This window comes from Malaya genurostris, chromosome 3 (assembly GCF_030247185.1).
Source record: "Malaya genurostris strain Urasoe2022 chromosome 3, Malgen_1.1, whole genome shotgun sequence".
Lineage (NCBI taxonomy): Eukaryota > Metazoa > Arthropoda > Insecta > Diptera > Culicidae > Malaya > Malaya genurostris.
Window position 1 is genome coordinate 277,243,766 of NC_080572.1, and position 15,693 is coordinate 277,259,458.

The 15,693-nt window shown below is 38.4% G+C and overlaps 1 protein-coding gene across 1 annotated transcript; it reads left to right on the plus strand.

Moving 5' to 3' along the window:
* The first annotated feature begins 1,274 nt into the window (after positions 1-1,274).
* LOC131434344 (pleckstrin homology-like domain family A member 1) lies at positions 1,275-14,862 on the plus strand. Its single transcript, XM_058601012.1, has 3 exons — positions 1,275-1,354; positions 1,447-1,633; positions 14,680-14,862. The coding sequence occupies exons 1-3, from the start codon at positions 1,275-1,277 to the stop codon at positions 14,860-14,862; spliced, it is 450 nt and encodes a 149-aa protein (XP_058456995.1).
* The last annotated feature ends 831 nt before the right edge of the window (positions 14,863-15,693 follow it).

Consider the following 15,693-nt stretch of genomic DNA (forward strand, 5'->3'; position numbering starts at 1 on the left):
ACTGGAGATCCACACAGCGAACTTAGATGGGAAAGAGTTGGTAGTCGTCCTGACACGGGCGTGCGACGCCACAATGCCGAGGAAGGCACGACCGTGGAATAACAGACGACCTATCTACTGGTGGAACGAGCAAAGAGCAATAAGTAACGAAGCGTTCAAAGCGGCCAAGCTTGCTCTGAGCAAAAAAGCCTGCTTTGATAACCTGTGTCAGTATACCAACTCCAACCCATGGGGTGATGCCTACAGGACGGTTATGGCCAAAATGAGAGGGGCACTAGCACCCCCTGAACGTAGTCAGGTGAAGCTGAAGGAGATCATAAGAGTCCTCTTCCCTCACCACGATACGTCTCCGTGGCCGCCAGCACCGCTACCAACAAACGATGTTAGCAGAGTGACAAATGAAGAGTTGTTGTCAGCGGTGAGATCGCTCGACACTAAGAAAGCCCCCGGGCCAGATGGTATCCCGAACGTGGCTCTAAAGGTTACTATAACCTCCAAACCGGACATGTTCAGGGAGGTCATGCAGATATGTCTGGACGAACGCACGTTCCCGGATATTTGGAAAAGGCAGAGATTGGCACTGTTACCGAAATCTAGGAAACCTCCTGGGGACCCGTCGGCATATAGACCAATCTGCGTGATCGACACCACAGGGAAGCTCCTGGAGAGAATCATCCTGAACAGGCTAGCCCCGTTCATAGAGGAGGCGGGTGGACTGTCTAATGAACAGTACGGGTTCCGCAAAGGCAGGTCTACGACGGATGTCATAAAATCGGTGGTAGCCACCGCGGAGGTCTCTATACACCCTAGCGGCGTGGAATTCGTTACTGCGCGGTAGTAACGTTTGATGTCAAAAACGCGTTCAATAGTGCTTGTTGGGTGGATATCGCTGACTCCCTCCTTCGACTGGGCGTACCAGAAGGGCTGTACAAGATTCTGGAAAGCTACTTTCAGAACCGGGTATTGCTCTACGAGACCGAGGAAGGCCTACGCAGCACTTCTATCACGGCCGGAATACCACAGGGATTCATTCTGGGCAAGCTCCTGTGGAAAATAATGTACGATGGAATACTGATGTTGAGACTCCCCACGGGCGTCAAGATAATCGGGTTCGCGGACGACATCACGCTAGCAGTCTACGGAGAATCCATCGAAGAGGTCGAACTGAGCTCATCACATTCAATGGCGATTGCGGCGCTCTCGCGAATGATGGCCAATAGCAAGTTCTAGCAAACGCAGGCTACTGGCAGGAGTAGCAGTTTCGATCCTCAGGTATGGGTATGGGCACTCCGGGTGGAACGCAACGTAAAATAGCTGAAGAGCACGCACAGGCTGATGTGTCTTCGTGTGATCAGTGCGTACCGTACGGTATCTGGCTGCCTGGCTGCCCAAATGAGTTTGAGACTGCAGAACACGTCCTGTTTTCCTGTCCCCGTTTTGCGACAGGAAGGAATGGTCTACTGAATGTATGTACACCAGAGAACCTAGTCCACAGGATGTGCCACAGCGAGGAGAACTGGAAAGCAGTGTCAACCGCGACCTCCCAGATCGCGGGAATCTTGCAGCGGAATTGGAGTGCAGAACAACAGGCAGCTGCGACCGCCGGACCCTTAAGAGGGATCAGCGAACAAGCGTCGGTTCGGGAGTTTTTCCGTTGTCGGGGAACTCTCCGTCGGTGTAGTCTAAATCCTTCGCCGGGGATTAGATGAGTAGATTGCGATGTAGCTCCCGTATGGATCGTCGGGGCGCCAGTGAACCGGAAGCCATCCTCCAACCGGAATCATTGGAGCGACCCAGGCATCCTGCCGATCGGTCCATTCACGGGTATCGGAAGTGAAGGTTACGGGAGAACTTCCATCGCCGGGGAATTCTTCGCCGGTTTAGTCTAGATCCATCGTCGGGGACTAGCCAAGTAGAAGTCACAGCACCGAAGTCGAGTCGTCGGGGCCAACCGGAATCACCGGACCGACCTCGACATCCTCCTGGTCGATCTCTTGTAGCGAAACAAGTGGTTCAAAGTCGAGTGATAAATGGCCTAAAAGTAGGAGAGAACAACACAGACGTCCATGACGATGCATAAGTCCGGGAAGGGTGGTTTGAGCACCGATAGCCTTCCACCCCGAAGTAATACACAACGGTAGTTCCGGGGAAGTATGGTTGGAGATCCAAGGTGTTTTAGTGGGTAGTTCCAATTATACAGTGGTTGTCCTATGGGGAGTCCCACACTGTGCGTAAATGAATTTCACCTTGTAAAAAAAATCTTTATCTCCAAAACATAGTTTTTGTCTTTATTTTCTCCGTGGAACCTTGTGAATCGCAAATAAACTGTTTGATTTCAAATGTTGTCGTTTTTGTCTCTTACACATGTAAACCCAAAAGCATAAATGACTAGAAAAGTTACTTTTGGGTGAGCTTCTTAAAAAAATCACTGTGTTGTCCACATACGTCACAAGAAAACGCACCTAAGGCAGAACCTTTCTCTATTATCCAACGAAAACACAGATTGAAATTATGACTGATAAAAAAAAAACGAAACCCAAAAACTGACGTCACAAGCTCTCAGAGACAGTTAACAAATCGAATCGTTCTGCCAACTGAACTACTGTGTATGAGATGATACACAACTCAGTAGACTTCCCGGTAGAACCAGAAAAGTTTGGCAACCACTGATTTACATCTTTGCTATTTAAATCAGCATATAAATTTCGTTCCTATTAATTTTCAAATATTTGTATTGTGTACGGTCTCAACGTCGCCATCCAATTCATTCATCAAGAAAATGTTGTAAGATTTATTAAAACCATCGCCTTTTCACGATATTACTGAATTTGATGAACAATCAAATTTCCTAATTATATCAAGAGACTTAATTTCAATTAGTAACAGTACAAGTCAGTTAGTCGTACTTCCCCCAGCCCAACCTTGCAATCTGAAACTGCTCGCTTTTCAATGCCGAACTGGTGCCGAGATTAACCACAACCGATGCGACAAAATGAGTCCTATCCGATAATTCATTTTAGTGAAATTTGAAGCTGCTAGTCTGCTAGAAAAACCCACAAAAACCGAACTCGGTAGGAGGTGATCCGGTGTGATTTACCCCGGTGTTTAGTCGCGACCAACGATGTGTGTCCTAGAGGCAGTAAAATATTGTCTCGTTAACTATCTGCCAAGTCGTCGACGATAAATGATAGAAAATGGTTGAAGTTGAAGATTCTTACAAAAAGTTACCAGGCCAGTCGTGGAAATCGGAGAACTTTACGTAAACGAGTACATACGGGCGGTTTTTTGTTTTGTTTGTTTGTACTATTATTATTATCGTGGCCATCCTTCTGTGGTTAAACAGCTGTAAAAAAGCCTGGCAAAAGTGGTGAAGTGATCCCAAGTCCGAGGTCTACATTTGCTGAGTATCGTTTTGTTTTTCTTTCTGTGCACTTTTCAGATCTCGTGCCATTATAATTCATCTATCTATTAGAAATTAATACCCCTCCTTATCCTCCTCCCCCATCGAGCAGCGGCCGAGATTAGCTCATTTACCTACTAAATTAAGGCTCTCGTCGGCAAAGATGATCCCGCGAGTCTCGGCTTATTTTTCCTTGCGATTCATTGGCGTACATAGTGGGAAGGTCTAAGCTACTGTGATAATTCTAAAGTACTGCGACAACCATGACAGAATCTAATCGATGAACAGCGGATGAGTGAACTTGACATGGTGCCACTAACAAACCGGTGACACTGACTACGCTACTGCAAATCCAACGAAGGCACACGCGATTAAACGTTTGTAATTGCAACCGGTGTTGGATGTTGGCTGCCGTATTTTATTTGTTCGTTGTGATTGTCGTGTTGGTTTCATGTCGGGGACCGGTGTCATACACCGTGTCGATTAGGTGCAATATTAGATGTGCAAACAGTTTGCGACTCTCGCTCCATTATGGTTTAGTTTTGATGCGCAGCTACTCCCCCCTCCCAGCAAACGCTGGCGAAGATGACAATTTATTGTTCCTATCTATGTGTATTGAACATGCTCTGTCCTACAAACAAACGCTTGCAAACGACTTCAGAAGCGCATCTGCCTTCACTTGCACACCGAGAGTTGCACAAAACTGATATGCCATACTAGCATGACATTTAAATATTACATTTCAAAACATATTAATTTATAGGTTGCAAAGCCGTCGCCGTGTTAATCTCAGCTTGTTGCAGAGCTATGCATAAGGGCAGATGTGCGAATGAATGCATTATAGAACATGTAGCACTACGTCAGAAAAACGCTCCGAAAATAGCAAATATTCATGTGCTGATCCTCTGAGTTTTTATTATCGTACTGGAAATGCCTCTATGCTGACTTTTTTTCATCACTTTATTTTTTTTTTCTACGTGTCGTTCCCTTATTTAAGTTTACGTTGATGGTTGGCTCAGATTCATGCTCCACCATTGACAAATTCATCTTGTTTGTTAAGTATAGTAACTTTCAAAAGACCACAGCATTTTCAGGTGCCCAAGGTAAACTCAAACTTTAACAAATACCACGAAGACGAACACACATTATACATTAATATTAGTAAATGCTTGTAGCAGTCTTGGGTGTTACATAACGTTCGTATATTGGCATAAAAATCAAGAAAATACAGTAAATCGATTTAAAAAAAAACAGTACATTTTGCAGTACGCATTTTTACTAAAAATAGTGAATGAACAACAAAAGCCAATAAATTTGATTAGTAACTAGCGAGAAAAAGAAATTGGAAAAAAAAATTACTATTAATAACTATTTAACTATTTAATGAAGCCTGCGAAAAAGCTACCGCAGCGATGGGACTCGGACCCGTAACTAGCTCCTATCTGGGGAAATCGTTTCGCCAATTAAGGCAAGGTTCTTCCAAACAACTTTCAAAATATCGAACAAAAATTTGTACGTGGAACACGCGACCGAAAACTTTGTAGAAAAAGGGGGGATGTTGCGCGCCCAGGCAAGATTAGTCACGAATAAGAACTTTTGTCGACTTTTTCTTGATTCCATGTTTTTTCAACTGTGTGTCACTCGTATTTTAAAACAGAAAATGAAACTGGCTTGCTTTTTGCTTTCTGACGATTGGTTTCCAGGAAAGAGTCACCATATTGAAAAAATAAGCAGAAATTTTTTTTAATGGAGCTTAAATATGCACTTTTATTCGTGAATAGTATAATTTTGAAATATTGTTTGAACAATAAGTGAAATTAAAAACAAACCTGTTTTAATCTACCTAGTGGTGTAATGATGCCTTTCTCATATCAATCATACTATTATATATAATACTGTGGTATTCTTCAAAATAATTTTCTTCGATTCTTAAAAAAATAACCGAAATCGGTTAGTTTGACCGTCTACTGATAAAAACTATCAATTGGAAAAGATTTGAGGTCGATTTAGAAATTTTTTTAGGGTTTTCCCCATGGTATACAATTTTTACACACTTTACCCTATATTTTCGGATCCGGAAGTCGGATCCGCATGAAATTCAGGAATTACGCATGGGACCACAGGACCTTTCATTTGAACCTAAGTTTGTAAAAATCGGTCGCGCCATCTATGAGAAAAACAAGAACACATATTTTCTTTTTTTTTTTGCACATTTTACCCCATAACTCCCGAACCGGAAGTCGAATCCAAAAAATATTCAGGAAGTTTTTATATGACCACAAGACCTTTCATTTGAATCTAAGTTTGTGAAAATCGGTTCAGCCATCTCCGCGAAAAGTTAGTGCAAAACAACGTCACATACGCACATACACACACACATACACACACAGACATCCATCAAAGTAGCCATTTTTCATCTAGTAGCCACTAAGGGCATATTCAGTAGTGGTTTAGTTCTAGATGCATAATTTATGCCAATTACAAAATATAAATCTGGATTTTATAACAAGAAAAACTGGCAGCCCCAGCAGTGTTTTACTCGTGTTTCAAATATACAAAAAATAGAACGGCATCGTAGACCAGTTTTAAATTTGGCAGAAGAACTGGTCGAATAAATAAAACTAGAACGACTTGCTGGAGACACGTTTGTTCCAGTTTCTATTCTATTATAGATCTTCCATATAGAACTTTTAACTGCTGAATTTGCTCTAAGCAATGTAAATAAGTGCATGTGTTCATATGTGGAATCAGTTTCAACTAAAAATTGAATCCGAATATTGCGATATGTTTCGTGATATTAGGAACAAATTTGTTCAATAATCGACGATTATTCGTGAAATATCCCAGAGCATTCTCACGGGATAAAGATCCTCGCAACGCTAATCTACTGCATGAAATTGATTGAATTCCGGTATGCTTACAATCTCAACAATAACTCGCATGCATGAACACCGATAACTTCGGTAATTGCTTTCCAAAAGCGACAAAGATCTCGGTAATTTATTTCGGTAAATGCAAATTATATGTCAAATGACTAATAGCGAGAATCTCAGTTGTTTCAGTATGCTGGAATGATTGCCGAGCACTCGGTTAAGATTGAATTATTAAGATTAAAATTGGGTGTTCAGCGACAAGTGGTGACTTTTCAGCCCCATTATATACATGATTTGGTTATTACCATGAAGACATCATTTGCTTCCGCAATTCTGAGATTTTTATGTAGGGAAAATTCTAAACCTACTTGTATTGTGTATTGGGGAAAAGGAACTTATATACTAACTTACTAACTAATACAGAGAGCGAATCGATTCAATTGAAGATTGCATCGATTTTTGTCGGAATTTGCTTATAATATTATGTGACATTACATCTAATGGTTCTATATTTGTGAGTCTGTGTAACTCATTTGTACTAAACCAGGGAGGACGCTTCAGAATCATTTTCAGAATTTTATTCTGAATCCTTTGAAGCGTTTTCTTCCTGGTGGAACAACAGCTTGACCAAATTGGTACCGCATAAAGCATGGCTGGTCTGAAAATTTGTTTATAAATTAACAATTTGTTTTTTAGACAGAGCTTAGAATTTCTGTTTATAAGAGGATATAAACATTTAATATATTTATTACACTTTGCCTGGATTCCTTCAATGTGATCCTTGAAAGTGAGTTTTTTGTCATACGTTAAACCTAAGTATTTAGCTTGATCAGACCATGTCAATTCCAAGCCATTCAATTTGAGAATGTGATTATTGTTTGGTTTAAGAAAAGAAGCTCTTGGCTTGTGAGGAAAGATAATTAATTGCGTTTTTGCTGCATTTGGTTTAATTTTCCATTTTGACAGATAATCACTGAAAATATTTAAACTTCTTTGTAGGCGACTGCAGATCACTCTTAGATTTCTGCCTGTGGCTAACAGACTTGTGTCGTCACAGAATAGCGATTTCTGACAACCAACGGGTAGATTTGGAAGATCAGAAGTGAAAATATTATACAAGATTGGAGCTACACTCGAACCCTGCGGAACACCGGCTCGTACGGGTAGCAATTCAGATTTACAATTCTGATAGCTAACCTGAAGAGTACGATCAGTTAAATAATTTTGAATCATTTTGATCAAATAAATAGGAAACTGGAAATCAGACATTTTTGCTATTAAACCTTTGTGCCAAACACTGTCGAATGCTTTTTCTATGTCTAGAAGAGCAACTCCAGTGGATAACCCAGAAGATTTATTTGATTTTATCATGTTCGTTACTCTGACAAGTTGATGAGTAGTTGAATGTTCATGACGAAATCCAAACTGCTCTGGTAAAAAAATTGAATTCTCATTTATATGAGTCATCATTCTTAACAAGATAATTTTTTCAAAAAGTTTACTGATAGAAGAAAGTAAGCTAATTGGGCGATAACTTGATGTTTCTGCTGGGTTTTTATCAGGTTTTAGGATAGGAATTACTTTAGCGTTTTTCCATCTTTTTGGGAAGTAAGCTAATGAAAAACACTTGTTGAAAATTTTAACCAGGAGTCTCAAGGCAACATCGGGAAGATTTTTAATAAGAATATTAAAAATTCCATCATTACCAGGAGCCTTCATGTTTTTAAGTTTTCTAATAATTGATTTAATTTCATCAAAATTCGTCTCAATAATGTCATCGTGTGATAACACTTGGGTTGAAATATGATCATATTTCAGTGAGACTTCATTTTCAATAGGACTCACAACGTTCAAATTAAAATTGTGGACACTCTCGAACTGCTGAGCAAGTTTTTGAGCTTTTTCGCCATTTGTAAGAAGTATTTGATTTCCTTCCTTGAGAGCAGGAATAGGTTTCTGAGGTTTCTTAAGAACCTTAGAAAGTTTCCAGAAAGGTTTAGAATATGGTTTAATTTGTTCAACTTCTTTAGCGAAATTTTCATTTCGCAAAAGAGTAAATCTATGTTTAATTTCTTTTTGTAAATCCTTAACTATGTTTTTCATAGCAGGATCACGAGAACGTTGATATTGTCGTCGACGAACATTCTTCAACCGAATGAGCAGTTGAAGATTGTCATCGATGATAGGAGAATTTAATTTAGTTTGAGCTTTGGGAACTGAAAGATTTCTAGCTTCGATAATATAATGATTCAAATTATCAATTGCTGTGTCGATGTCTGCAGAATTTTCTAAAATAGTTTCATGACCCACATGATTTTCAATGTGAGATCTGTAATCCAACCAATTAGCTCTATGATCGTTGAATATAGAACTAATTGGATTAATTGAAGCTTCGTTTGAAAGTCTGAATGTTACTGGAAGATGTGTGACTTTGATCTGTTAGAACCAGATCAATTGTAGACGGGTTTTTCACGGAAGAGAAACAAGTCGGATTACTGGGATGAAGAACTGTGAAGTAACCAGCTGAGAGTTGATTATGAAGTATTTTACCATTACTGTTATTTTGCCTACAATTCTACCTGACATGCTTAGCATTTAAGTCCCCTATTACGAAAAATTTCGGTCGATATCTTGTTAGTTTTTGCAAATCGCCTTTAAAGAAATTTAATTGTTCGCCGGTGCATTGGAATGGCAAATATGGTCCAGCGATGAAATAAATTCCTTGAATGGTTTCAACTTCGATTCCCAAGCTTTCAATAACTTTAGTATTGAAAGAAGGTAAAATTCGATGTTTAATTTGCCGTTGGACAAAAATGGCAACTCCACCACCCATTCCAGTAAACCTGTCAAATCGATGAACCACATAATGTAGATTACTTTTCAATTTGACATTTGGTTTAAGAAAAGTTTCTGTCACAATGGCAATATGAATTTTGTGAACTATGAGAAAATTATAAAATTCATCTTCACTCGATTTCAAAGATCGAGCATTCCAATTTAAAACATTCAAATAATTATTTACCATCACTGTTAAATTTTAAATTCATTAAAATATTATTTGCAAATTGCCATCCGATTTGAAATGCTTCAAAAAGTGATGAAGTCGAATTCATTCGGATGATCATTTGAAAAAGTTGATCCTGTAGGTAGATCATTTCATTTTCAGTTATATCGCCTAAATCAACTTCATTTAAAGAAGCGAATGGCATTGAAAGAATATTTGTAGGTAGACTGCCATTAGAAGAAGATGATTTGGCCGATCTACCTATTTATAAATTGTTTTCGTTAGAAGATGAACTGCAAGCCGGTCCTGTGTTTTGATTATTTACATTAGAAGAATTAAGTGGTAGATTTCTACCTGTTATACTAGCATAACTGAAATTAGAAGAAGATGATGACGAGGTCGATCTACCTGTCAATAAATTGTTTTCGTTAGAAGACGAATTGGAAGTACTTGGTTTTCGTTTTAAATTCGAAGAAATAAATGCCTTAGAAGAATTAGGCGTGGCATTTATAAAGGATTTTCGATTTTCAGGTATGTTCTGTAAATTTAAGGTCGTTGATTTGACTTGTTGTCTAAGCGAACGAGCGTTTAAATTTTTTCCCTGACAGGACATTTCAAATAATTGGATTTATGATTTCCATCGCAATTTGAACATGAAAATTTATCAGTGGTTTCATTCATTGGACAAACGTCTTTCGAATGCTATTTACCACAATTCAAACACCGTATATCCATATGTAAATTTTTGGTTCCATGACCGAAGCCTTGGCAACGACGACATTGCGTTAAGTTTGCAATACGATTATGCTATTTATAATGTTCCCAATGAATTTTAATGTGGGAAATGAAACGTACTTTTTCTAAAGTTTTCAAATTGTTTACATCACTTCGATTGAAGTGTATTAGGTAAAGTTCATGGGAAATTCCAGAGCGTGGTTTAGAAGTACCATTCGCTCTTTTTTTCATAAGTATTACTTGGGAAGGGGCAAAACCAAGCAATTCTTTTAGTTCATTTTTAATTTCATCAATACTTTGATCATTTGATAATCCTTTCAAGACAGCCTTGAAGGGTCTGTCTGATTTTATATCATATGAATAAAATTTATGAAGTTTCTCGGACAAATATCGATTAAGACGTTCGTAATCTTCCAATCCATCCACCAAGACTCGACATTCTCCTCTTCGTCCGATTTGAAATGAGACTTTTACTTCCGGGAGAAAAGTAGAAAGCTCAGTACGGAATGCTTTGAAGTCGGAAATCATCACCGTCACTGGTGGCATAGATTGATGTTTCTTCCCAGAACGACAAGCGTCCATTTTGGGAATTTTTGAAGAATTTTCTTCCATGTCGCTACAATCGGATTCAGGAAGAATCTCGTAAATATTGTTAGACGGCATAGGATCAACGGAAGGGAAATCCGTCCGTTGTCTTTTATTTTTACATTCAGATTCTATAAAATCGTGAATGTTATTAGAAAAATGTTGAATAACGGATTGTAATTTATTCCGTATTGAATTATTTTTAGCCTTAGGCTTGTTGCCTTTCCGGTTGGACGCTGGCATTTTTGAAATGAATGAAATTTTAAATTAAATTAACTAGGCTAAATTAGTCTTCAATTAGACTTCTAGTTTGGAAAAGTCTTGATAAAGACTGATTTTGTGGTAGTCTTAATAAAGACTGATTAGTTCGAAGAATAGTTCTTTGAATAGCAAGCCTTAAAAAAGGCTGATTAATTTCTTAGTAACTCTAATATCACTCTTTGTATCACTTAGTCACTCTAATATCACTCTTTGAATAGCCTTGAAAAAGGCTGACTAATTGTTAGTCTTTAAAAAGACTGTTAGTGATTCAGGTAGCCTTGAAAAAGACTGAAGCCTTGAATCAATGAGACTCTAGGTAGACAGAAAAAATTTCCAGGAGCAAAGAGCTATACGCGTGCGGCGCGAACGACTGTTCAACACCGACTTGTTTATTTTCCCTTTATCCCATGCAATGACCCTCAATAGTTAGGATTCGATCACGTAAAAATTCTTCAACTCTACATAAAAAGTTCATCTGTATGATAGGAAAAGAATCACCATCATTGACGTGATTGAGGTTTGATAGGGTAAAGCACAAATTGTTATAAATTAGACTTCGATGTACCAGTAGTTTTCCAATCCTAGGTTATTGATGCATAAAATTAAACTTGAAATAATTGCATGCACTGCTACTTTCTTGCGCCCTCTGCTGCATAAATATCTACTAAGCAACAATCTATTTGATGATCTTGAAAAGTCACCAATCGAACGGAGCCCGGAATGGCTTTTTCAAAGTGACCATTTGCAACAACGATAGCAACGACGAATGGGATTGCGACGGGGCACATCATTTTTCAATGCACGACTTGTACTTGGTACGCGCAACTATCAGTTCTCATGGGAATTGACAACAAAGATCAATTACGATGCATTAAAATGCTATCCTGAATGAATCAGATAATATCGTGGCGGGAATGCCGTTTCCCGTTTGGGGCTTCTCACAGCTGCGGGTCGAGTAATTTCAGAAATTTATGCGTGAACTGCTTCGCTGTCTGTCCCAGGTGCGATATTCAGTGGTTGACAAATATCTCCTCTGCGATTTGCGATTACCGGTCACATCCCGTAGGGTCACGGTTAGGGTGAGTTCAGCTGGTTCAAGGCTACAGAAATGGGTTCTGATATCTGCTATTGGAATCATAATATGTTAAGCAGACAGGATAATATAATCACCTTGACTAAGCGGGAATTATTGTAGGCCAGGTCAAAAAAGGCATCCTCTTTCAAATACTTATATCAACTCATATGGAACCATCACTGGTCAAGGATAGCTGGTGCCACAAAAAACAATCTAAAATTTTCACGAACTTTACACTACCAGATAGCCATTGACCATTGATTGAACTGTGCCGCAACATTTTACTATGGCATGCAATTAACTTCGTGTAGATCCCGATACCATCCAATTAAGACCCGTACACACGAGTAATCAAGTGAATGCCAAATAAAATGCATTTATACCTTTTCCGATAGTAGCTTTGTCGGATGAGTCGGAACATTGATTCAACAAAATAACACTTGATCCCCCGTGGCAGCACCGAAACCGTACTCATAATAACAGGGCTAAATGTCAACGATGACGCCGGTTTAAGACGGTACCAAACGTTCACGTTGGTCTAGGATTTAACAGGTATTCCTTTTTTTCTTTCTCGAGACGACCACAGAAACAAGCGTGACGTACCTTATTTTTTGTTTCGGTACCGACGACGGACCAATTGTTGTGTCCAATCGAGCATAGTTTCAAACAGACTATCAAAACTACAGAATTGAAACTATAGAAGAAGAGGGGATGATGTAGAGAGCAAGGATCGAACGTTGACCATCTTTATTTGAATTTTTAATATCACCGAAAAACAACAACAGATGGTCTCGATGAACGACCTCAACCGCAAAATACGTCAGACACATTTCTGAGAATTGGATCGGACTTTGCCCAACGGTTGGACAATCGTATTTTTGCGATGTTCTACGTCGTTCCGTTGACTGATGATGGGAACTAATTATCTTTTTTTTCACTAGGTTTGTTTTTAATGTCAAATAGTTTTTTTTATGATCACTATTGTAGCAAAGCTAAATCGTGGTAATACATTCCTTATGTGGTATTTTACCCTTTTGTTCCAATAAGAACCCTTAAGTGAAGAAACCGACTCTATCTAATTCCTAATAAAATTTCGCTAACAGAAATATATTTATAGGAAATTTAAGTAAGAAGAATATTTGTCCGCTCGACAACTATGTTAGATAGCCGTTGTGTACATTTGATGGATTATGCTACACTCTAAGGAAAAAACGAAATTTACCCTTGACGTAAACTCAAGCACGCCGTAGTTTCTTCGGCGATGACACAATATTACATCTATTAACATGTAAAAATAAATTTTGCGTCTGTATCGATGTAAGCTTCAGCTAGATGAACTGTGAAGTTAATGATATGACTTATCTTCACATGCTTTGAATTGTGAATGTAAGTGAATCGCGACGCTCCTTTTATGTGAATCTATGAGGACGTAAATAAACACACCTAGAAAAAACCTGTACACACCTAGAAAAAACCTGTTTTAATCCACCTAGTGGTGTAATGATGCCTTTCTCATGTATAATATTGTGGTATTCTATTCAACAAAATTCTCTTCGATTTTTGAAAGAAACCGAGAGATTGTTTGATCGATTTTTGAAAGAAACCAAGAGATTGTTTGATATGAAATTCAGGAATTCCGTATGGGACCTTAAGACCTTCCATTTGAATCTAAGTTTGTGGAAATCGGGCAAACCATCGCTGAGAAAAGTGAGTGAGATCCATTTTGGTATATATGACCACTATTTCCGGTACTTCCAGAACCGGATACCGGGAACCAGGATAGCCGGAATCGGTATCGACTTACGCATCACGCTATTCCCATCTCCCAGTTTTATTTATTTATTTATTTCGTCAACAAATGCAGACTAAATATAAATGCTTAACAATGTTATCTTACATATTACGCATTATTTCTACGACAAAGCTTTTATTTGATTTTTTGACATAGTAAGGTCAAGATGTTCTCAGTATTAATTGTAATGGCGCATTATACGATTGACTGGACTGTATTTTGCATAATTTGTTCTAGTATGTCATTCCAAAAATAATTTCCTGGTATGTAGTTGACGGCAAGGTATATAAAAATTTGAAACTGATAGAATGCGTTGATAAATAATGTCGCTGGTAAAATTAAGCATTGCAAAGTCGCGGCGTTCTTTATGTGTTTGTATATTGATGAGCATGCAGCGTGCTTCCTATGATGGTAGAGGAAATACTGTCCAGTTTAATATACGAAATGCAGATAAAAGAAATTGTTTTCAGATCGATTCAATGCGTTCTTCGTGAATAATGTTATATGGATTCCATACCAGGCTGCAATATTCCAAAATAGGTCTGTCATATGTACAATATAGCAATTTTATCGTATATGATTGTCTTGAAAGTTATGACTAAAGCGTTAAATAAAGCTCAACATACTATTTGCTTGATTGGATATTGTATTGTATTTTAATGTTCCACAAATGTTATCTTGGAGTCTAAGATTAAACCTAAATCTCGTACAATTTTACATTTTTCTACTATTTGATTTCCTAAATATATGTCTACAGATTGGGTATTGTTTTTCCTACTGAAAGTTGTTGAGTTACATTTTTAGATGTTGGAGTAGAGTTTTCCCGCACCAAATGTGGACTATTACTGCGTCGTTGATATTTCGCATTTCCATGAAGAGTTTTATGTCCTCTGCAGATATAAGCACTGTTAGACTTTTTAGTATTTAGAAATTTAGCCACATCCACATCCACAGCCACAGTCACAGCCACAGCCACAGCCACAGCCACAGCCACAGCCACAGCCACAGCCACAGCCACAGCCACAGCCACAGCCACAGCCACAGCCACAGCCACAGCCACAGCCACAGCCACAGCCACAGCCACAGCCACAGACACAGCCACAGACACAGTTAACCATACCAAAAGTAAACGTATAATATACACATCTACCAAAACAATTACAACTTAGGGATCTGGATCAGAAAAACTGCATCTGTTAGTGGAACTGCTCTACCATTGAGCTGCTTCAAAGATACGTGAGAGTCTGTTCTAAAAGACTTTTGGAGTTTTTTAACATACCGAGCGAAATCTTCACAGAAAGAAATTATTAAATTTACAGGTGACATAATTCTACAAACGATACAATTGATAACTACTTAACTTGTCAAATGACGTCATATTCAACGCGTACAGAATTTTACAAGCTCCGAGTGTAATTTGCACTCGCTGTTTGGATTTATATGTATCAATTATTCATCAAGCAAATATGGGCTTCTGTGGTTCAGTTGATTAACTGACGTGCTTTGTGGTCTAACGTTTATCGGTTCAAGTCGCGCTGCTGCTATCGATTTTTTGCTTTTTATCTCATTCGACTTCAAGCCATGTAATTTTTAAATCCCACAATTTCACAAGTTCTTGAATAGATTAGATTTGTGTGAAATATGACGCTCCATATATGTGCCTCTTATAATATGTAAAATCACAAGAATTTTTCGAACTGTGCTTTTGATTAGAATCGTGAAAAGTAAAGGTCAGTCTGTTTTTTATGTCGATTTGTTAGAATCTTCATTCTAGAATTCGAAACCATAACTGTGCAGTTTCCAATGAATCCTGATCTGGTTCTTCACATCTAGTTATAATGTTCACTTTCAATGCGATATGAGAACAGTATACACTGTGAAAAAAAAATTGTGTTACCAATTTGTTCTGAAAATGAAACCTAAAAGTCAATTTTCTCAAACAAGGTATATTTAATTTATTTTATTTTT